Source organism: Ischnura elegans, chromosome 1 (genome assembly GCF_921293095.1).
Source record: "Ischnura elegans chromosome 1, ioIscEleg1.1, whole genome shotgun sequence".
Classification (NCBI taxonomy): domain Eukaryota; kingdom Metazoa; phylum Arthropoda; class Insecta; order Odonata; family Coenagrionidae; genus Ischnura; species Ischnura elegans.
The window spans coordinates 30,417,946-30,443,052 of record NC_060246.1 but is presented as its reverse complement, the minus strand read 5'-3'; the positions used below and the strand labels follow the sequence as shown (position 1 = coordinate 30,443,052).

Sequence of the window (25,107 nt, the reverse complement as noted above, 5' to 3'; positions counted from 1 at the left end):
TTAAGTCGTATTCTGTTATCAGTCCATCATTATTGGCTATTGTTGGTTTAATTGCTTTCAGTTTCTTTTAGCGTGTGGGGATCTGTTAACACTACGCAGATCCCATGACCTAAAGGACCTCTATGGTATCTCACCTTGTCTGTCTTATGAAGCCTCCTCGGAATTTACACAGTGGAACTTAATATAAAAATGAGCCAATCTAAATGTTTTTGATAAAGGTATGTTTTAGTGAGAGTATGCTCTCAATCTTTCTAAAATGCTTGCCTCTTCTGAAGAACACTCAACTTTCCCGCGCTAGGCCGCCGACGTTGATGGCACCACTGCAGCCTCGAAATGCGCAACGTGCGCAACACCCACGTCTGCCGTGTTTCAACTGTTTCGAGCACGTTTTCTTCAATTGGGACCGGTTGTATGTCAACAAACGTGTTACAGATTTGAGGCATCATGTCTTTGAAACAGAAACTTCGTAAGAGAAAAGCTCCAGAAGTTCTGGCTGGGAAGGAAATAGTCTCCAAAAATGACGACGCTAATGAAGCGAAGGTGCGAGTTATTATTTATGTTTTGTTATTTGGCATATGAAGTTAGCATTGTAAATGATGAGTGAATTTGCTGTAGAACCCTCGTGTAAAATGTTACTAGGTATTATTTCATATCATAATATAGAATTTTTACTATTCTAGGAGAAGTCTTTGTTAGTGAATATAAACGGTGAAGAAGATGACAGTAGTGATGAAGATTATTCATCAATTGAGGGGGACAGCAGTTCTGATGAGGAGAAAGCAGATTTAGACGAAGAGAGTGATAGTGCAAATTTCGAAGAAAGTAGTGGTGAGGATGAAGCGTCAGAAAGCGGTGAGGAGTCTGAAGGAGAGACCGGTAGTGATGAAGTTGACGTTTCAGACGCTAGCACCGTTGAAAGTAGCGAAGAAGTGAGTGGCGTGACTTCTCCTAAAGTTGACTCGCAGTCATCGTCGAATGCAGTGCCGTCTAAAAATAAGCAGGATAAACCGGTTACCCGAAGAAAGAAGAATGTCTCGACTACGAAGGAAGAAAGCACCACGGACGGTAACTCTGAAGAAGCCTCATCTTCTCAGAGGAATTCTGGTACCAACGAATATGAAAGTGATACATCTGATGAAGAGGTAACTTAACTTAGAATGCAAACTTATTGAACACTGGGCCGAAAAGTCGGGAGGCGAGGGGGGAAAGTAACTCATTCCAGGTTAACTCAACCCTATAAAATAGATGGTGATGCAGTATGTAGTTGGGGAGTTGAAAAGGCTACCATCTATTTGCTCATCAAATTCCTAGCTGTATATTAACATCCGCCAAAAACTCTCCTACTTTCCCGTTCGCCAGCCTCTATTTCCCATGATCTAATCTCTCCCCCCCAATATAACTACCAAGGTTTGCAATGGAATGTGTACAAACGTGTCAGAAATAATCACTCAAACCAAAGTAAAGCAATGATCATAAGTGGATAATGTACCTTTGAATCATCCATATGAGCATCACCCTTCATGAAGACGGATAATTTCATTAATAACAAAAATCTTGGAACAATATTAAAGGGAAGTAGGTGAGAGTTTTTGGGGACTGGCTAAGGATGCGATAAACAAATAGGAAGTAGCCCCTGACGTTCCCCATTTAATGTTAGATGTACTAAGAAATTAAGCTTCGATATTCCCTATTCTTTGGGAAACTTATTACATATATATCTTGTAGAAAAGAAATTGTTTTAAGGCTCATATTTGGTTGTTTAAATGGAAGGACCTTCTAGAAATTGAATATTAAAAATTCTACTAATTAAAGTAATGAGAGAAAGACATGCTATTATATTTTCACTAGCCACAATTTCTTAAAATCTGCAGCTAAAGGCTTCTGGTATGTTCTAGGATTATTTTGGGATAATTTTAAAGGTAATATGTATTTTTCGCCGAAATAAAAATGGCTTATTCTCCCTATTATCTAGGATATGAGAAATACTGTTGGTAAAATTCCTATGAAATGGTATGATGAATTTACTCACCTTGGCTATGATTGGGATGGCAAAAAAATTCTTCGACCCAAGCGTGGTGATGAATTGGATAATTTCTTGCGGAAGATGGAGGATCCAGATTTCTGGTAAGTGTGCTAATTTTTGTCCTTCTGTTGTACAATGGAGCTGGTATTGATTTGAGTGTTAAATTCCTTATAATTTAATGTAAGGGATTTCCTTCTAAAATTCTTGGGCATGTGTGTATGGTAAGGCTTTGTGATTTTGTAGATCGGGGGCATTATGGAACACATTGTGTACCCATAAAATTTTTTTAACAACTTTTTTTTTTGTTTTGTTAGGATCCTGATTGGGGTTTGCAATTTTGTAATGTTGACTATTTTGTAATATCATTTATTCTTCCTTATGGAGGCATACCCTTTTGTTGGACAAAGAGTAAGGAGCATTTAAAAATATTTTACAATTTCATTGTTTTTATGAACAATAGCCTACTGGATTTCTCTTTAAAGAAGGCTGAGGATAAGATGTGCAGTTTTTAGTCATTAGATAAACTTTGAAGGTGCTCTTCATTTTTGTGATTTTATATTCTTGGATTTAGGTGGTCAAAATTCTTGCCTGTTCTCTTTCATCATATTTTCTAGCTTAAGTCACATGTTATTAATCTTCATTCAATATTTAATCGAATATGCACACACTCATTTTTTCTTTTTTTTTTGGCTGCGAACTTAAATGTGTGAAACTGCTGAATCATTAGTTGATTAGCTTATGTGTAATATTTTATAGATATTTTTAGTTGATTTATGCCTTTTGCTCAAAAATTTTACATTGGCTTTTTTAATCTTTTCAGGCGTACTGTGAAAGATTCTCAGACAGGTCAAGATATAGTTTTGGGAGAAAATGATCTTGAGATCATTGAGCGAATACAAAAAGGGAAGATCCCAGATTCGGCATTTGATGACCATGCAGTGAGTGTATAACTTTTTGGTTCATAAACGTGCCTAGTGTGTAAATAATTTTGTATTTTAAGATGTTAGTGCATTAGTTTGTGCTTCAATATTTTATTTAATACTGCTTCTTTATATTTTAGCCATGGGTGGAGTGGTTTTCTTCAATTGTTATGAAAACACCTATTCGAAAGTTCCCAGAACATAAACGGTCATTTTTACCATCAAAGACTGAGAAAGAACAGGTGTCTCGTATGGTTCATGCCATCAAAATGGGATGGATGAAAACTAAGGAGCAGGTAAGTTCATCAATATTTATAAGTTAGTGGAGCTATTTAATCCAATATTTTTATTTCAAATCCTTCTTCCCTCGAATCTTGTGATGGAGGGAATGATTTGTCCCTACTTTTTCCCCTACTCTGGGTTTGAGAAACATTTACTTACATTTGTCTTGGCCTTTGTAGTATTTATGCTGAAAACTTCGAAATAAGACACTGTGAATAATGTAGGAATCTGTGGCCAATATTGCATGAGTAACTAATGTAGCTGCTAGCAAGAGGGGTGCATAGATTCAGTTGGCTCCACCTTGAAAGTCACGGACTAAAATTCTACTATCCATGAGGTTTTTTTGCAACCTTGAAAAACAAAATGTGAGAGAACAATATGGCCTCTGATCAGCATGGTCTACAGTGCTCTACAGCTCAATTTTCTCATCCTCAATAAATGAGTCTCTGACCAAGCCGTATAGATAGATCTACGAGCTCAAGGATGATTTCTAAAATCAGGCAAACAGGCAAGGATGATTTCTATAATCAGGCATACAGGCAAAATCATTTTTACGAAAGTAAAAATGATTTTGCCTGTATGCCTGATTGAACATGTGATTGAAAAAAGTAACTTCTTTTCATGTGGATGCATATTATGTATCATGTGTCGTTATACATCCTCGACAATTTTCCAAGCTGTGATTGCCTGGGGGCAAAAGTGGTATCTAAAAGAATCTCAGCAACTTCTATGAGTGTGTGAGAATGTGAAAATCTATAGTTTTGAATATAAAAGCCTATGTAAATTTTGAAGATCCTGTGGTCATTGTTCGTCGTTATGGGTACACTCATAATGATGTCGGTGTTGTGGATGCTGTGGCTGTAGTTGAGACGAATTTATTACATATAGGTCAACATAGTTAATAATTTGAAATTAATTGTAAAATTAAATGTTAACAATTCTTACAGTGATTGTTACAGTGAAAACCCAACAACAGCCTTCATGCTAAAATGCAGAAGGCAGTCTTTTACTATTTTTTGATCTCTTGTCTCACACCATCTTTTTTTCACGCGGAAGGAATTTGTTTAACTTCATATTTAATGATGATATTTAATCAAATTGTAAAAATTTAAAGTGGTTGCTTCAATTAACAAGTATGTATCTTTCCCTGCTCAATCAATGTCAACATAAGCAATCAAGAGTTACAATACTTATAATTGAAATTTAGGTGCTTGGAATGGTGTGAATAAATGTGTTTCGAAAGGCTTGATGTTATTGCTCATTCTTCTTTCCATAATAAATCTTGTCAGATATTGTGGCACCTATCGTTGTTGTGTAGTATCTTTAGGAAAATAAAATACAGGAAAATATGTGAAACATCATAAGTTGTTTAATTGAATGGAGAATGGAAAATAAATTATTGTATCTCATTCATAACATTATACAAGAAAAATGTTGTATGACAAATTAAATGTATCTAAAAAAAAACCACCAAACTGTACGGGTAATGAAACCAATTTTCCTTAATCCTTGATATGTCTCTTGGGAATTATAAGGTGGTAAATTGCTCAGGAATCTCATTGGTGGAAGCCCATATTACATATAAAATTACTACTGTACTAGTACCATGAGATCTGAGACCGATCTCATTGGCATTGTTTAGAATTCTAAGATTTTGTCTCGAGAGTTGGGAAGTATGCGAGTTCAGTGGCAACAATTGAAGTTTCTGAGAGTTGTTGCAATTTGTTTTCGAGAGTGGCCTCCCTCCCATTTCCACTTGTGACTCAAGACTCAATCTCGTGACTTTTAGTCTCTAGTGGACAAGTAACTTAACATCTAGGAATTTGAAGACTTGGACATGCCATGTGTGTTTGAGTAAGTGGTTTGAGTGTTTAAGTAAGTTAGGAGAACACAAAAGGTTGAGCGAGGGAGAGTGCTTAATGATTGATTTATAGATCATTGGTTAGTCAGATAACTGCCACATATCACTCATCTGTATTCATGGCCATTTTGTTGGTTTGTGTTTGGTTGTTCTTTGTTGTTGTGGTTGTTTATATCCTCCGGAAAGGTTAAGTGATGTTTTCTATTCTAGTGAATGATTTTGCAATTCTTATTTGTTTGCTAATTTATTATCCAGATTTTACAGTTTTTTCTTGATTTTCATTTTATATCCAAAAGGAAGAAGAAGAATTAGAAAAGAGGAGAAGTCAAGGTCCTAAGTTTTTCATGTTATGGGGAGCAGCTGATGATGAAGCCGAAGAATACACTAGAAGAATCCATGCTCACATTCCAGCTCCCAAGCGGCAGCTTCCCGGACATGCTGAATCATACAATCCTCCTCCAGAGTACTTGTTTGATGAACGAGAGGTATACCTTCCCTAAATATTTATTTTATTCGATTCTTCAGAATTATTCAGAGTCTTTGGTAGATATAGATGCCTGTGTGTGTAGTGTAGTGCAGCAAACATGTGATCCCTTATGATTAAGGGTTTCAAAAAGCGTTTAAAATGATTGGAAATATATGAAGACAAACATTAAAAATTAATGCATCCTTGTTGCTTACTTTGATGTCTATAAGGTGAACATGATATCGGTATAATGGTATAAGGTATGTCTCTGGCATGTCTCCCATTGATATGTGTAGGCTTGTTTCTTCTCTTGATACAATAATATTTTTTTATGTTTACATTTTGTGTGGGTATGGTTTACTATGAGGTTAAAAAATTAATACACCAACCTTAAGGTTGAAATCCTTGGGTGTGAGATTAATTTTATTTTATGCTCCACTTAGTACGTAATTGCATTCTGGAAATAGTTTTTATGAAATGTCCTTTTCTGTTTAGCCTTTGTCAATCAATGCTGTGTCATCTTTGCTTCTTGAACTGAAGCATTTCCATGAATGGGTACATAAAAATCCTCTTGGCAGTATTAAGACCTTTTTCTTGGACCTGTTATTGAAGGAATTTTGTTTAGTAGATTGTTATATAAATTAGAACATGCTTATAAATTACTCAGGCTTACTTTTTGTTTGTAAAAATGGAGAAATGTTTATCCCTGTCGATGTTTATGGAGAATTTAATTGTTGCTGAGGGTTTAATTTTTACTTTACAGACTAAGCAGTGGTTGAAGCTGAAGGAAACCCCTTGGAAGAGGAAGCTTCACTTTATGCCTAAAAAGTACAACAGTTTGAGGGAGGTTCCTGCGTATGACCGATATACCAAAGAGCGTTTCTTGCGTTGCCTAGACCTCTACCTTTGTCCTCGTGGAAGAAAGATGAGGGTTAGTACATAAAACTTTGATGTTTTAATACTTCATTGGTGTGATGAATTGTATTGAATCTAGTTCTAATGGGAAGAATATCTGAAAGCAGTAAAATGATTTTTCAGTGAGTATTTTGTTAAAGCCGAGGGACTTCGCGAAACACTAGAATTAATCTCTGAGCAAGTTTTCTGTTCAAAGACCATCATGTGATCCCCAGTGATATGAATCCCCAGATTTAATGAGCCTAGGTTTATAATCAAAAATAGATTAATTTTTTTCTCAAAGTGTAAATCATTATAAATTACTTAGTGATTAATTTTTATTTTCAGTTAACCATTGAACCAGAGGATCTGGTACCTCAGTTGCCAGATCCCAAGGATCTACAGCCTTTCCCGACGACGTTGTCCATGATTTATCGAGGACATACTGATATGGTCAGAACCATTGCAGTTGATCCTAAGGGGCAGTATTTAGCCTCTGGATCTGATGATGAAACTCTCAAAGGTGAATCATTCACTGCTTAACCTTGTATAAAATCTGTTTCAGTGTACATACATATAAGAAGGGGGAAATAATTTATTCACGCATGTATTTGATGAGAAAGGGTGTCTTGACTAGGAATTGAGAAAACTCTCTCTAATGATGTCTAGGCCCAGGAAAGGAAGATGATCGGAAGATTGTAGTGTGGTTTTACTATGCTGTATGCTTTCTTGCTGGAGTGTAAAGAGTTATTGATGCTGTAATATATAACTAGCTTAGGTAAAAGTTCCCAAAGTTGTGTTTATGAAAGGAATGGACTTTTTAAACATGGTAATGAGGAAAATTTCCTTAATTTGTTAGGCCATATAGGGAAGGTATGACTGTAAATTTTTACGTAACCTCACTCAACAAGGAAGAATACATTTTTTTCATTGTCCTTTACCTTCCCTTCAATCCACTGAATTCTCTTAGTTCATTGCTATTTTGGATCTGAGTGAATGACCCCATTAAAAAAATAGGGTGGTTTCCTATTTTTTTATTATCTAAATCAAAAGATTGTTACTTCTGGAGTATGTATTTCATGCTATTTTAAATGATGATATCTATTTTTTGTGATTTAATGAAAAGTGATAATTTTGAAGTGCGAGACGGCTAAGTATGAATGCAGGGAGAAGCCCGTGTGAGATCATTCTGGTTCCAGGTTCTGCCATGTGAGGCCACCTTGGTGAGAGGCTGTGAGCTCCGATATGATGCAGGCTACTAGCAGAGTACCCTGCTAGCAGGTAGCGCTTGGATTAAATTAGGATTATTAATACCCTATCAAACGAAGGAAACTTTGCGACCTTAGGCAATTTTAATAGGTGATTATTAAGAGATGTTTCCATTAGCTCTGTGCCACATGCATGCATTGCTAATGTCGGACGATGTAAAACTCCTGACTACTCGTATAGAATCCATGTCCCTGTGATGTCACGTGGTGTGGCATTGCATTTTCAAGCATGTTTTCGCATACTTGAAAATTTGCACTTTTCATTTAATCGCAAAAAATATATATCGTCATTTAAAAATCTAAAAGCATGAAATACATACTCCAGGAGTAATAATCTTTCAATCTAGGCTATTAAAAAAAATAGGAAACCCCTCTATTGGAAGGCATGTGAATGCAGTAGCTTTTTGAGGTTTTTAGATGTTTATGTCATTAGTCTTGTTATAAAATACTGAGGAGTTTTACTTATTTATACAGTACTGGCTTAGTTTCTGTAAATTATCATTTTGTTTAGTATAAGTATTTGTGTTAATGTAAAGATGTATGAATTTTAAAGCTTTTTTATTTTATCATAATTTTTAGTTTGGGAGATATCTACTGGTCGTTGCGTGAAGACCTTTGAATTGGGTTATGGTGTAGTTCGCCGTATTTGTTGGTGCCCTAATACATCCTTGTCACTGATTGCTATTGCTGCTGGAAAAACAGTTTTACTTCTAAATCCAGGAGTAGGTGAGGAAGCAGTTGTAGAAAGAACAGATGAACTGCTTTCAACTCCACCTGCAGAAGACCTGGATACCATCGGTAGGTTACGAGTAATAATTAATGGTATGATAACATTCATGGGAATGTATGGTATGGTAATGGTATAATATAATAAAATTTGAAAGTATAAATTCTATAGTATTCCTAAGAAAGAACTTAATTTAGTGCAATACCCTTGTCTGTTATATAAATTAATTAAATTGCAAGAGAAGCTCTTTGGCAAGTTGGTGTTTAGAAAACACTTAGACTAAGCATCTTAAACCCTTTTTGCTTGTGTCCAGTCTAGTCTCCAAGCCTTGTCAGTGCATATTTATGGATCAATACTCCCACGTGGACAAAGAATAAGAATGAAAATTGATCCAATGCCGGTGTATAGTTTTCTTACCACAACTGTTCACTCCCTCCTGTCAAACTGTAGAATCACGATGTAATTTTATTCGAAAGACACAGAAAGTAGTGAATTTGTTATTGCAAAATTCGTTATTATGAATCCTAATGCTTTTCACTATAGTTTCTTTTACATTGTAGCACTCAAATTGTATGAATGAAATTCATAACTGGTTGCACAATCTTCTTAATAACTTGTTTTTATAAAAAATGTTAAGATATCAGTTTTTCATCATGAATACATACTAACAATTGCGATGGTGGTTGGCGTAACATGGTGAAACTCCTTCATGATGCACAAAGGTTTAGAAAACACTTAGCTGTTTCACAAAATAAAATATATTGCGACCGGTTTCGATACAGCGTATCATCATGGTCGCAACATATTTTATTTTGTGAAACAGCTAAGTGTTTTCTTAACCTTTGTGCATACTAACAATTTGTAATATTTCTAACCCTGCCGCGTGAACGGCAGTGAAATATACAAGAATTGCCATGAGAAAAAATTCCCCTGGACCGGGAATATTTTGTATGCATACTAACAATGTTCAACATTGTTATATCTGCATTAGTATATTTTGGGGAAGGCATCTGAGCATATTCATGGTGTGCACCAGTGTTCTTGTGCACATTCTATTGGTTTCTCCATCTCAAATCAGTAAATCTTGTCCTAAATTAAGAACAATCTCCAATCGCCAATTTTCTCCACACCATTGCCACACCGGGCAGTCCATCAGTTGGCTTATTATGCCCATTTGAGGTTGTGGTGCATGCAAACTCTTGGTTAGCCGGGAATGAAAAGATAAGATGGTTGCTGGTAGGACTATCATGCAGTAATACCTTGTTACTCGATTGCTGCAGTTGTGATAATCAGATTTTGTGTGATTACTCATGGAATAAACTTAGTATTCCAACAGATATAACATAACCCTACCACTGTTTATCTTCTTTGTCCCATTAAGATTTATTTTCAGTGATATATCAATAGATTCTTGTGGCTGAGCTTAAAACCACTGGGTTGCGGGTGGTATCTGAGATATAAGTGAGTGAGAGTGGAGTACAAGATGTTGTGCCTTAAGAGATAAGGATGGAAATATTTTGATTGAAAGTGAAGAGATTGAAAGAATACCTGGAAGATGTATGCTAAGGAAGCAAACTCAGCACAAGAATTAACGAGGAAGGTAGTGAAGTGGAAAAGGATGACATGGGATTCGATGTGGGATAAGAGCAGACTTTGATGCTGCAATGAGAGACCTAGGAAAGATTAAGGCACTTTGAATAGATGATATTCCAATAGAAATATTCAAAAATGCTTGAAAAACTTTAACTCAGCTGTATGAAACCATCTGTGAAATGTACCCAAAAGGAAATATTCCAAGTGACTTCCAGAAGAATATCATCATTCCTATCCTTAAAAAGAAGAGAGAAATGTGAAGATTTTGGAACAATAAGCCTGATGACACGTACATCCAAGGTACTGACAAGAGTCATCTACAGGAAAATAAAATGAAAGTGGAAGAATTCCTAGATGAGGACCAATTTGGATTCAGGAAAAGCAGAGCCACAAGAGAATTTTATCCTTAGGGCTGTTAATAGAGAAGGGAATGGGGAGGAACGAACTGACTTTCATTGCATTTATCGACTTGGAGAAGGCCTATGACTACATTGAATGGAATACAATGCTTAGACTCTTGAAAGGAGTTGGATGCTCTACAATAGCAATAGAAATGTGCATAGTTTATATAAAAAACTAAGTTTCTGTGATAAAATCTAGGTCAATTCCTGTGGACCCCCCCCTCTGAAGGTCTTTTCAATCCCTTCCCCTTCCAATGGAGAGTACTTACCAATGGTGGAGATTTCTGTAGATCTGTGCCACAATTGTAAAATTCAATGGTGATGGTGTCTATGGGTAATTTTTGCAGTGTGAGGCAACACTCCACATCTATGGTCTCTACTTTGTGAATTGGCCCTTGGCAAATGAAATTTCAGTGCCAACCTTTATAGAATTCAACATTAAAATGAAAAATTGACCATTCACGCTTACTAAGTGAAGTCCAGGAGAGACACGATAACATTTTAAGCAGACTCATTGTCAACGTCACAGCTTGGAATTGTGTGTGTGTTGTCGGTGCACAGGTCTAGGTATGCAAGTCTCGTCCCCTAAGTGCACCCTCCCATCCACTGGACTTTCCAGGACCTCAAGCATATGCCTGAGACATACATACATTCAGGCGAAAGATATGGTTTCACCTAGCTGCCCTGCCTACATCTTGTGAGTTATTGTATCTTGCCTGGTATTTCTCAAAAATGGAGTTTATTTAGCAAACATCCACTCGTATGTATAGAACTGTGTGTCACATGCCGAAAAAAAAATGCCTGGATGCTGCAGTCATCAAATTTTTATATTCTGTGCACACTTTGCTCAATGGTTATCCAATGGCTGCCAACAGAGCTAGTCTAATGCTTGTCCTAGCTCATAAATTGTGAATCTGTTTATTTTGAAAGAACGTGAAGAAAAAGGTGATGCATGCAGTATTTGTTATATTAAATTGACTTAAGTTTGGACTCCTTTGTAATTATGATAATTCATATTAATTCACCTTTCCTATACCTTTACATGTAAATTTTGTTGGGACCAAGGAGGTTGTAAATATCAGGAGGCACTGTATTCGAGTTTTAAGCATGGTCAGAATTCCGCCATCTTGGTTTGACAATTTTCGGACTTCGTCTCAAACAGTGTACATATATTATCAAGTATTCTGTTCCTCATATCGCCTCTGATTTATAAAATGAAAATGTAACAATTACTTTTCGATTGTTGTCGAAGTTTTCCGATCATTCGTCGTACTACTGTGTATATTAAACTGTCCATATAGTCATATCGAGGTGATAATATATCATCGTGAACATACTTTCGTTCTATTATTGCGACTGGTCTGCTATAGTAAGATTTCCATTGGCTGTAATCTTATTAATTACCAGTATAAGTGGAGGGGAATGGATATTTTACAATTGTAAAATGTTATTTTCGGCTAAGCTAGTTGCACAGCAGAACTGTGGTGATTTGACAATAGTTTTTTCCTGGGAAAAGATATTCAAGGCATATTTTCGCGAATCCTTCCCACAATGATAAAGAAAAAGTTTACTGTGTTCGTTTGGGATAGTTTATTTTAACGTAACAACGATCATGACCAAATATTTCACCAAATAGTTAGCATTGACTCTTGTGGGATTATCAATGTTTTGGTCGAAGTAGGCTATCCTACCCAAGCACCCCCATTCCTGCCACATTGCACTCAATGCTCGGACTAGTGGTGCCCCTCCAGTACATTTACATCCTCCTTGGTTGGGACCATCCAAATCACTCAATATTACGAATATTTTTTTATCTGTGCTCATTATATTGTGGATCTACTGAACTGAAATGAATGGCATGCATGTTAATTAGATATTCTATGCACTGTCTAATGTTTCAATCCACTTTGCCTGGAATTGTTTGTTAAGAATATTTGACTGAGGTGGACAGATGGTCTGAACAGGATGAATGGCAAATTGCATTGGCAGTGCTCCCTTCCTTTGGAATATATATGTAGTTCTGAATTAAGAGCCCTGTCTATATTCTGAGGCTTGCTATGGATTTGAATGGATGTTTGCTAATGATGCAGAAAGTGCATCCCTTAGAAAAATGGAAGGAAAAGGACATACGAAATAGCACAAGTGTGCAGTGTCCTTAACTTTTACTGAAAAGACCTGAAATTCTCAATATGTTCTGTTAAATTTTTGTTATTTTACTTTTCACAGTTCCTGAGCGTGTGAAAACTGCAGTTCAATGGGAGCATGCTGGAGAGAGTGCATGGGATAAGGGGATTCGTGTGTTGGTTCATCATTTTAAGGATGTTCATCAGGTGGGTTGCGAGAAATACATATAAATAAGTATCATGCAGTCTGCTCTTGATTATGTGGTTGGTGGAATATATATATATTTTTTTAAAGGTGTCAAATGTTCTGATGAAGTATAGTAAATTTTATTCCATTGACTCTTAGAGAATTGGGTAAATTGATTGCTCAGGTGCTATTTGATCAAACTATTATATTAACTATACTTACTTCATAAAAACTATTATATTTACTATGCAATCTGTAGGAATGAATGCAATGAACTTAATTCAATCTGTAGGAATTAATGCAAAAACTGTAATTGGTGCAATGCTTAGATAAGATTCAGAGGGTCAACAAACAATTTTTTGGTTTCCAGTCAAGGTCAACACAAAAACAAAAGCAAATCAGTAATGAAGTTAAATTAAAAAAACTTAATTTTGAGTACGATTTTGTCATTCTATCCCCTTGGGATTTACAAAATGTTAAAACCAAATCAATAGTTGCATCCTTGGCACAAATAATAGTTGAAGGTTTACAACTCTCTTAGTATTCCCTCAGATTTAACATATCAAGAATAAAATCTTTTGTCTTTGCGTTGAAAGAGATTTTATCGGCATGTTACCTATTTTATTCGAACCGAGGAACTGAAAAGTTTTAAATATCTCAAGACCTGTTTCACATTTACTCAGTCGTCCTGGATTGGTGCCTCACAAAGTTGGCTCAAATTACTGGTTGCACCGCTAATGTCTTGCCTTTTACATGTGAAAATGCACGAAAAACATCCTACAGCCATAAGGGTCAGAGTTTTACCAAGCATATTTATGTAGGTAACCTCCTCCCTTGAACTTAACTTACGCTTAAATGGCATGCACACTATAGGATGTCGAATTACTAAAATTACAAACTTTTCCAAATAATGGATGCTGAAGTTAAAAAAAATGCTCCAAATAAACTATGAATATAAAATCGTCAAATTAAGTTTGGTTGTCATGGGTCAGGGGTAATTGTAGGTGAGGGTTACATAAAATTTCTTATCGTGCATGGAGGTGAGTTTTTAAGCCCTATCTTAGGTATCAAATCACCCTCACTCTGTCAGTCGACGTTTGGCTATTGTATCTTTTCTGCTTGTTTTGAATTATTGTGGATTTAATTAGTCTAATTTGTTTTATGTACATCATTAATATTTTGCAGGTTTCCTGGCATGGGCGAGGAGACTACTTTGTCACTGTGATGCCCGAAGGTCAAAATCGGTCTGTGGTAATACATCAACTATCGAAAAGGAGGTCACAGTTACCTTTTGCCAAACCGAAAGGCTTGGTTCAATGTGTTCTATTTCATCCAATTCGACCCTTCTTGTTTGTTGCAGTAAGTAACTCTATTGTGATTATTAGTCTCTTGGTAGTGATGATTTTACGTTTGAAAATTGATTTTTTTTGTTAATCAGTCCTTATGAGAAAGCCAAATTCTTCATAGTATGTTAACATACCCCTTTGATTAGGGCCGTGACCTTAGTTGGTAATTGCATAAACTTTATGATAAAGTTGCTTGTATAAATGAGTCTATTGTAATTTTTGCTCTGACAATGTATATTATTTGTTCATAAAATTTTTACTTTTTTCTATTATGTTTTATAATGATTTGCTCTCTTTATTTGTTTAATGTGCTTGTTATCTCAAAAATGTTTGCACAATTATTGAATTTCTTAGAGAGTAATCTTTCTTTCATCTTTTCCAGACTCAGCGTAACATTCGAGTTTACGACCTAGTGAAACAAGAACTTGTGAAAAAGCTTCTATCAAATTCAAGATGGATCTCATCGATGGCAATTCATCCAGGCATGTCAATCCCTTATTAATTTTCTTCTGGAAATCAGTCTGTAAAAAGTTCAGAATTGTAAATTTTGGATGATTATGTTTTCCATGACTATTTAAATCTAAGCATATTTATTGAATGGCTGTCACAAAATGATTGATCCTAGACATTTTTCAAAAGAAGGAATATAGCTTTTCTCAGCAATTGATGTGCCAGTTTTCTTTCAACTTTTTTTTGCTTCGTGTATGACTCTTGGCTGGTACTCTGTTCTGGTTCACGCTTCTAATTCTTAATTTATCACTCAAATAGCTCAATTTTTAGAAGTAAAGGATTTTATTTGTTCCATTAGTATGTGTACAGTCGGATTCAAAAGTATTGCAACAAATGGAGCAGCTCCACTTTCGCCGCAGTTTGGAAATTGAGTTTTGGTATTTTCCATTGTACCAGTGGGAGGAAAATTTGAACAGCATTCCCACCTCCCGCAATATGTTTATAACTACATCATTAAAGGGAAATGCATGCGGGATATGTGCAATGTTTAATGCCACATAAATTGTGCTGCTCATGCTAGATAATAAATCCACATCCAGAACGTAAATTTACTTTCTCTTGTAAGTTGGCCGATCCGTCGAAGTATATTGCCTTACAATTAATGCTGAAGCTTCTCAATCAGCGATAGCAAACATAACATACATATAAAATATCCGCCGTAATATCACAGCAAATAATGCCGCTGAGTGTTAAAATTCAGTTTGATTCAGTGACACTAGCAGACTGGTTCATTCCCTTTCTTGACAAAGCTAGTAATGAATCCCCTTTGGGGTCAACGAGTGACATGGACTAGTGGTTAAGGAGAAGACTTAGCACTCCGAAGTTGGTGATTCGAACCCCTCCAGAATAATTTTTTCTCAGTTATACAGTATGGCAGTAACAATTTGTATTGCTTTGGTCGTTTGATTCTATGGTGAAAATTGTTTTTTCTTTATTTAATTTCAGGTGGTGATAATGTTTTGGTGGGGACGTACGACCGTAAAGCTTTGTGGTTTGATTTGGATCTGTCTACAACTCCGTATCAAACATTGAGGCTTCACGGAACAGCCATTAGATCTGTAGCTTTCCATAAGCGCTACCCTTTGTTTGCTAGTGGATCTGATGATCGTGCTCTCATTGTTTCCCATGGAATGGTATACAAGTAAGTTTTGCCAATATTTTTAATATGTTGTATCCGAGGAGAGATTTTTGGCTTGTGGGTTGAACATTTTGCAATTAAAAAAAAAGGACCCCTATTTCAAACCTGGTACCGCTTGTGAAAAAATTTACTCTTGCAATTTTCCAAAATCCATAACTTAATTTTGATCGCTGCTGGCATGATCCAAGGCCTCCTTACCCTGAGTACAAGAAATCCAAATGCCTGTCTTGGATGAGCTTGTTGCAAAGCTATCCAAAACAGACTTAAGGTTTAACCCTACACTGCATGGTGTGCCATATATGGCACAGCTTAAACAATCGAGTATACTGTTGGGGTAGTTATAGATATTGGCTTGAAATTACTATGTCCTCTTTCCCGTAGTCTGTTTAAACCCTTGAAGTTCCAGCGGCACCACTAGATCACAGCACCATGATTTTATGTACTCATATCTAAGTGAATGCATCAAAAATTGGTTCTGTAAATTTTTTACATTTTACATTTCTTATAAATTGTAGTTCTAATAAATTCAAGCAGCCAAAATAATTATATAATTGATGACACAGGTGTATACTATATCGCTGGTAGTTTGAATAACACAAAAGTATTTATTTATTGCGTAAAAATAGTTTTAAGTATCTGTGCCTGATATGGCACACCATGCAGTGGTGACCCTTTCGAGTTAAAGATTTCCCTCTTCGTCATCGGCCTTCTGACGTGTTTGAGACATCGGTGTTCCATTGTAACGGCCTGATCCCAGCCCCGTGATTAAGTGTACTGCTCTGTGGAGGTGTGAACATTTGTTCTGCAGTCTTTCAGTTCTTCGGTAGAAGAGGTATTTCTCGTGCATACTAGCAGCTACAGCATAAAGTGAGGTAAGTGTATACTGAAATAATGTTAGCTTGAATGATTCAAAAATAGTTATTTTATGCATGAACAATGATTATAACAATGAGTGTACACAGGTTTGTTGGCATTTAATGTTGGCAACTTTCCTGATAAGAGAGGCCTACGTTGACGTACCAAAGTTTATTTTAGATTCGAGGGTTTTGCATATATTATGTTACTGTTTTATATGATTTTTTAACACCCAAACTCCTAATTGAATTACAGTAGAATTTTTCCAATCCTCCTCCTTCAATTTGTAACGCTGCCTCAACAAATGAAACTTTTAATTCATGTTATTCTTGAACGACATACCCGCTATGTCGATTACCCCTGTGACGTCACAAGATCACTGTTTTATACACGAGATGATAAAATGAAGTAAATTTGATGGCATAATTAATTTTAACATTGAAGACGCAATTGTCCAGTTACATTGAGATAAAGTAGAAGATTGGCGCACATGAAACCCTTCACGCACTCTTTTGTGTGTAATTTTACAGGATTTATTACACTTGACGAGAAAAAAATCGTAAACAGCTGCATTGTATATGCTACGTAACTTTTAGTGGATCCCCTCTCTGCATTGTTACCCACCATATTTATATAAGTGACCTCCTCCCCAAGATTATAACCAACTTTAATTCATGATTTCTAGTTTATATAATTATATTGCTGATGTGTATATTTTTACAGAATCAAGTAGACATGGATACAGACGCTATCATCGATGCTTTAGCCATTCCTAGTGATAGTGAGGATGGTTTAGATTTCTCTGATGACGATGAAACCTTTTGCTCAGAAGCTGAACCAGTTGTGCCTAATGAACCGGATGTGAGGGATGAAGATGTGCCGATAAATATGCCATCAACATCTTCAAGTGCTTTGAGTAAAAGAAGGTGTCCTCCAAAATACCACAATGTACTCTGGAAAAAGGGGAATTTGGCTCCGCCAAGTAATAACTTTTTGGGGAGTGAAATTCTTCCTCATGATATTGTCGAGCTCAAAGAGCCATATGATTTTTTCCGGTATTTCTTCTCAGACACTCTGTTGGAGAAAGTTGTTGAAGAATCGATCAGGTATAGTGTGGAAATAAACCCTTCTAAGCCTTTTGACTTCTCAACTGATGAGTTGAAGAAGTACTTAGGAATTTGTATCCTTATGTCGGTAATTCATCTTCCTAACGTTCGATCTTACTGGAATGATACGATCGGAAACCATATTATACGGGATACTATGCCTGTAAATGCTTTTGAAAATATCCGTCGATTTCTTCATTTCAATGACAATGATCAAGCAATTCCAAAAGGGCAAGCCGGTCACGATCGCTTGCACAAACTGCGCCCTGTGGTTGACTCTTTACGGGAAAGATTCATTTCTATTCCACTAGAACAGTCCATGTCAGTCGATGAGCAGCTGTGTGCAACGAAGTCAAGGCATTTCATGAAACAGTATATGCCCATGAAACCTCATAAGTGGGGCTATAAACTTTTCTTACTTTGTGGTGTGTCCGGGTACGCGCATGATTTCGAGATTTACACCGGCCAAGAGAACGATGAAGCCAATCGGCGAGCTGAGGAGCCTGATTTGGGTGCAAGTGCAAATATAGTAGTGCGTCTCTGCAGATCAATTCCTCAACATAGAAACTATAAAGTGTTCTTTGACAACTATTACACGTCCCTCCCCTTGGTCGTTTATCTGCACAAACGAGGAATTGAATCCCTGGGGACATTAAGAAGGAATAGAATACAAGGTCTCAAGCTCTCGTCAGAATTAAAATTGAGAAAGATGGGGCGTGGAACTTCAGAAGAATGTACCACGACAGTAGAAGATGTGGACGTGTCGGCTGTGCAATGGTTGGACAACAAAGTAGTCACTCTGCTCTCAACATTCGTTGGCCAGCTACCACTCAATGAAGTCAAGCGATTCAACAAGAAGACACGAAACAAAGAAGATATTGACTGCCCGCAAATAATTACGGTATACAACCGTCACATGGGAGGAGTAGATCTCCTAGACAGTATGGTAGGGAGATACAAAATTAAAATTCGATCCAAAAAGTGGTACTTTCGCCTTTTCTACCACCTTCTTGACGTAACCGTGATCAACTCATGGCTATTATACCGACGAGTGTTATTTCAAAAAGACATAGCAAAATATATATCCCTGGCCGACTTCAGAACTGAGCTGGGGGCTACTCTGTGTAAAGGGGGTAAGAACATTACTTCGTGCCGGGGTCGCCCTAGTCCATCATTCATGGCGTTGCTTGCACAGAAAAGCAAGAGAAAAAGGGCAGCAATCGATCCTCCACCCAAAGATGTCCGTCAGGATGAAACCGCTCACTGGCCTAAGTGGTGCGAAAAGCGTCAACGATGCAAGCATCCCAACTGTGACGGCAAATCCTTCGTCCAGTGTGACAAGTGCAGCATGGCACTATGCCTCAATAAAACAAAAAACTGTTTTTTAGCATACCACCAAGACTAGGTTAAATTAATCTCTCGGTTGCGGTCACCCTAGTTTGTTAAAAAAGGAGTTGCCGTGACCGAATGCTATTTAGAGTTGAGTTCTTTGTATTATGCAGACAGTGTTCTAGGTAACCAATACCTCCTTCATATTTTGTGCTCCTCTCTGAACGCTGTCTTATTTTTTTTAACTGGTAAATTTATAATGTGTTTTCATATAAGGTTTATGTATTTTTCATGAATAAAAGTAAATGCAAAAAAAAGTATTTATAAAAGCAATTTGAAATTTATTGTCTCTTTAATAATGAAATGAATCCACTAAGTCAAGTCAAATACTACTTGTGTAATTCCTCCTCTTTACTTACAATTTGTGAGTAATCAGGGCCAGCGACAAGGAGGGATAAATATGCCAGGGGCCAGGCCAAAAAATTTATTTATTGATTATATAAATTGATTGTTATTAAAATGAAAGCAAGAATAAAAGCTTTTATCGGGTAGATATAAAATAATCTGAAAGTTCACAGTTCTAGTATAAATTGTGTGAAAGGTGGGGGTAGAGGTTAAGGGGGGGTTGTGAACTGGGATTAAGGGGCCCGCATGTATCAGTAACCCTGGGGCCCATAAATACCGTCAGCGGGCATGTATGCGATCATTTAGCCTTTGAAACTTGTATTTAGCGTTTTTCATATTTTTTTTTTTTTACTTATAAAATTGGGTGACCACTGCATGGTGTGCCATATATGGAACGGCAACTATTTTAGGGATTAAGTACTCAAAATTTTCGAAAAAAATTTTTTCACTATTTTTCTCATAAACATAAGCTTAAGATACATGCCTATGATTTATTTCACCAATTTCTAAAAAATCATGCAGTGTAGGGTTAATAAAAGAATAAAACTTCGTAAGGTTCACTTGTGTATTTAAATAGGCATGACCCGGGTTTTGTAACGTAGTTACATCTTCACGTGAATCGACTTGTGCCTTTTTAAATACACAAATGAACCTTACAAAGTTTTATTCTTTTATTTCCAATATGGAGAGGTTGCACATAGTCAAGTATGAAATTATCAGTTATACTTAAGGTTTAAGTTTGCGATTGCCTGCAAACCGTGCTGGCGCAGGGTTTTCCGCCCCTCCTATTGTGCTGTCATTGGACAATTCTCGCCAGCTGGACTGTATGCAAGGAAAGTTTTTCCTGGATATACACAATTACGTATACCACTTATTTTTTATCAGAGCGCGACCCGGGTTTCCATGAATTATCATCATTTTCAGGTGCTAATTATGATTAAATAAGTGGTATAAGTTATTGTGTATATCCAGGAAAAACTTATAATGGAATACCACAAAGTAAACCAAGAGTTAGTGAATTTTGCATGCAAGGAATCGAGGAGTACGTTATCCTCCAGAATGCAACACGCATCACAATTGTGTGCTAACTTGCGTTTGTGAAGAACTGATCTAGCTGGGCGTGCGATGCATCTCGAACCGAAAAAATAAGCTCCCTGCGGTTAGGAAGAACGAGCAAAATGCTGAACATTTCCTATATTCACACCAGATTCAATGAAAGTTTGTTCAGATTGTACCCTAAGTGTGAGTTCCTCGAAGCTAGACCGCGTAGCATCAGCCAAATCGAAAGGCGCCAAATTCGAAATTTTTTAATGCTCGTATATCTGAAAGTTAGGAAATCGAATGTGTGTAGGTAGAGGACTAACTGTACTTCAAATTTATGAGCGGTTATGAGGGGGTCACCATGACTCCACAGGACTGAAGCTTATTATATGATGTTGAGTGCACACTGAATGAAGAACCATAATTGATGCTCTTGGACAAGGTACACGAGAAGAACTTAAACGTGGCGCGGTTATTAAAACTTAGCGTTGTATATATCCACCTAAATGCTGTTGCTTCTTCGTCGAACTTCAAAATAAAGTTCATTTTGTAACTGCTGGGACCAGGATTGAAGTTCGTAATTGTTAAAAATAGAAATCTCGTAATAACATTTCTTTTATTATAGCTTGGGTAGTCCTTTTCATCGGGACCAACGATTTGCTTCGTAGTAATGAGAATTTCATAATACAGTAAAACCTCTTTACATCATAATGGAGGGGACCAAAATTTGGGCAATTTGATGTATGGAGGTTCACTATAGAGAGGTTTTAGTGATAGGCACCATTTTTTCATATCCTTCGGAAATGAAAGGCACTACTGTCTTTCAAACCATTATATTTATGTGTTTAAACAAACATTCATGCATTAGGGAACGTATATTTATTATTTAATAATTACAGATAGCGAGCGCTATCGCATGATATTTACCATGATTCGAGAGAAAACAATGTTATCTCTCTCAATTCAACAGTCACTGAAAATGATTAGGACAGTTGGATACCTATTTTTTATTTACTGTTAGTTGTGCTCTCATATTGAACAAAATGGCCACAACTAATGATTAACGTGAAAATTACAGCATATTAAAGGTATCGTTGATAATGGCTTCCGGGTGCAGCTGCGTGTTGCGCTTTGTCGTGCAAGCTTTCGCGACAAAGCGCAACACGCAGCTGCACCCGGAAGCCATTATCAACGATGCCCCTCGCTGCGAAAACCTACGTTCAAAGATATTAAAGGTATGTAAGAAAAAAAAGAGTTACCTCACTAAAAAATGTCTGCTCTCCACTCGGCATTTACCCTGCTATTATGGATTTTTCTCTGATGTAAAAATCCATGATACGCCATTTCCAGTACTTGTATTCATAAGAGGAATGTGCATGTTATGCCTAAAACAACCACTTTTGCCGGCGCAGTGATTGGTTGTGAGATGGATCATATAGGCCAAAAATAGTCAATTACCGTATGTGTCTGAATATAGTCCCCCCTTTTTTTGCCAAAAATACCTGTGGCAAAAGTAAAAGGCGGGACTATATTCAAATGCATTTTTTTAACTTTTCCCAAAACTGAAGCCTCAAAATTAGGGGAGGGGACTATATTCAGAGGGCGATTATATTCGGAGAAGTGTGGTATTTGTAATGTTCCTGTCTAATAAATATATTTTTCATGTAATTTAGGCAATGTGTAAAGCATGAACAATGTTGCGTTAATCGTCAGCGGCAGGCCCGCCTGAGCCTCGGCTTCATCCCACTTCTTGTTTTCACCAGGTAGCTAGCTCTACCCCACCCCTACCGTCATGTGCTAGCGGACAGCCCGAGGCATTCTCCAATATTCATGCGCTTCTATCCCGGATGCTTTTCTTCATATTCATTTATTTTCAGTCCATCTTTTAAAGTACTCACTTGTTTCTTCGGAAGGGCGATGGTTCGAAGACGGATAAAAATGAAACTAATAAAAATGAAACCTGACTTTATTAAACCCACATGGAAAACACTCGCTCGTTTGAAGTCAACCCACCCTGGAAAGTACGGAACCGTTCGTGTGAGGTGAAGTTCAGAACTGATGCTATCGCGTATGTCTTACGCAGAACATACTGCAGAGGGTGAAGCAGAAACATATGACTGCACCATGAAATTTTTTGTTCTAAAGAGAAGGCAACTTACACGTTCTTTTCTAACTAGCATAGCGCCTGATGAGCAGATGAATTCGGATTGTTAGTAGGGAGAAACAAAATATCCTGAGAAGATATCCCTTCCTTATAGTATAACTCGTAGATTGATAACTGATAATAACCTGATATGTATCCTGTTTTTGGAAAAATGCCATGTTAACTGCCGAGAAGCTCAGCTACGAGGATATCGAGTTTCGCCAGAAATCACCATTGTATTTTTCCAACTACATACTTCCTTGCTTTAAATGCTTAAATAACGTTACAAATATTTCAATCTAATAAAAGTATAATGCCAACTGCTGAAATTCATTGTTAGACACCTTTTGGGCTAATAGGTGATACATATTGCAGTTGACCTCCAGAAACTGGGAACTTTGAAGCAGGTTGAAAAAGGTCAGTGGGTAGGAAAAGGGGGGGCACGAAACATATTTCTATTGTTCTCGTGTAACTTGATATTTTTTTCGAAGCTAAGGTCTTCTTAATACGATCCCTGCGCGAGCTGGGACCTTTTTTTTATTTCGGAGAAGAGGAAAACTTCAGAGGGGGGGAGGCGAGTGATGAATGGAGGGGGATAGCGGATCTTGGGAAATGCACTTATGTAACTATCCCATGGCACTCCTCTTCTCCCTTTAGTAGTTCAATCTCCTGGGGGTGTCTGTCGTTACTAGCCACAAATAACACGTTGTAAACTCTTCGTCTCATTTTCGTCAAACCATGGATGTGGGAAAATTACACGACGGGACTGCGATCTTCAAATTATCAATGCGGGAAAATGATACTTCATGGAAGGATGGATGCAGGAAAAAATTACATTGCCTTTATGGAACTTTATTTGGGACCAGGAACGGCGAGCGATGAATGCGGGAACGATAGATCGGGATTCCACTGTATTTGCCATTTTCAGTTTGTCTCTGTTGATGGTTGTGAAGATGCACTCATTGAAAATTTATTTACTGCCCTTTAGGGTGGCAAATCTGTATGCATTAATAAGTTACTACAAATCAAGCATGTTGTGAAACTTATAAAATTATTTTCTTTCACAGATATCTCAAGTGTATGTCATGTTGAACATCAAAATGTTACCTTTCACTTTTCCATTGTGTAAATTTATTATTGAATGCTGATAACGTTGTTCCCATCATATCGTTCAGCTATCATGAAACATTCTCTCCTGTTTTTCTCCTGGTATGCAGCCTTTTTTTGAAATAGTTTAGATCAGCCACTGCTCGCGGTATCTTCCAAGTCTAGTTCTTATTGGTGTTTGAGTGCTCTTTATTACCCTGTGTGGTGGAATGTCTTAGTCGTCGCTTAAATTATTTTCACCTGTGGCTGCTGCCTACAATTGCCTCCCATGTTCTTTGTAGTTGTCTCCTATTCCGGCTTCCTTAGTGAGAAGTCATCTGGGGTTAATTTTGATGCAGTTTCATTCTAGAGAGATTATCCAAATTATTCCACTGATCAAATTGGTTGATTTAAAAAAATGAGTTTCACTTATATCATTTTTCATTTTTCGAAAGCCAAACCTATTTGTGCATTCATGGCAGATAATTCAGGCCCGATTGAGGTCTTTCTAGTATGACTCTGGAAGCAGTTTTTGTCTTCATTTTGCTCCATTAGTTACAACTGCTGATTACAGACTTCCAGACTTTTAGCCATATTGAGTTTTATCATTTGTTGTTTTCAGTTTCGGAGAATACTGTGAAAAGACCTATCCCTAAGTATGAATGATTTGGTTTTATTTTCATTTTACTGTACCTTGTGTCTCCAACAGGGTTATTCCACTAATTGTATGGCTGGGCCATAAGTCGAAATCGATCATAACTAAGGCCTCGAGACATACATATAGCTTCTAGCGATTCTCTTCTGAGCGAAAGGCCATAAGACGTGTGGTAGCTAACGCCTAAAAGGCCATTATAACAGGGGCCATACGAAATAACATTGCATGCCTAAGGTGTTATAAAAGAAATTTATGAAGTGTCATCGATTATATAGTGATTGTTTCAAGAAATATACGTATGAATATTGAATAGGTATGCCCCCGTTCAGCAGAATAGCTCTTACATTTCTATAAAAATTTTATTTGTGTTGTATTAGGTTTATCTTTCATGTTCAATATTACCCATTTACATGCATTTTTAGTTTTCTTGGTTCTCTTTTTTAATTGATATAAATCCCTTTCTTTTCAGTGATTTACTGCAAAATCCTCTCATTGTTCCTTTGAAGCGACTTTGTGATCATGAAGCCTATGATGATTTTGGTATTTTTGACGTTCAGTTTCATCCAGCTCAACCATGGGTGTTTTCTGCTGGTGCAGATTCTACAATAAGGCTCTATTCTTGAGAAATGTTATCTATTCTAAGGCAAATGTAATAAATTAACTTTGGTATATGAAAATGTACATAATTTATGTGTGAAAATTCACAGTGATTTACTTTACTGTATATAATATGATCCTTCTAAACTAG

At 36.8% G+C, this 25,107-nt stretch overlaps 1 protein-coding gene across 1 annotated transcript; it reads left to right on the top strand.

Moving 5' to 3' along the window:
* Positions 1 to 362: 362 nt before the first annotated feature.
* On the top strand, positions 363 to 25,036 carry LOC124157962 (ribosome biogenesis protein BOP1 homolog). Its single transcript, XM_046533080.1, has 14 exons — positions 363 to 540; positions 681 to 1,142; positions 1,973 to 2,124; positions 2,844 to 2,961; positions 3,084 to 3,239; positions 5,383 to 5,571; positions 6,316 to 6,483; positions 6,795 to 6,969; positions 8,294 to 8,512; positions 12,662 to 12,765; positions 13,931 to 14,104; positions 14,474 to 14,573; positions 15,547 to 15,742; positions 24,829 to 25,036. The coding sequence occupies exons 1-14, from the start codon at positions 445 to 447 to the stop codon at positions 24,980 to 24,982; spliced, it is 2,463 nt and encodes an 820-aa protein (XP_046389036.1). The 5' UTR covers positions 363 to 444; the 3' UTR covers positions 24,983 to 25,036.
* The last annotated feature ends 71 nt before the right edge of the window (positions 25,037 to 25,107 follow it).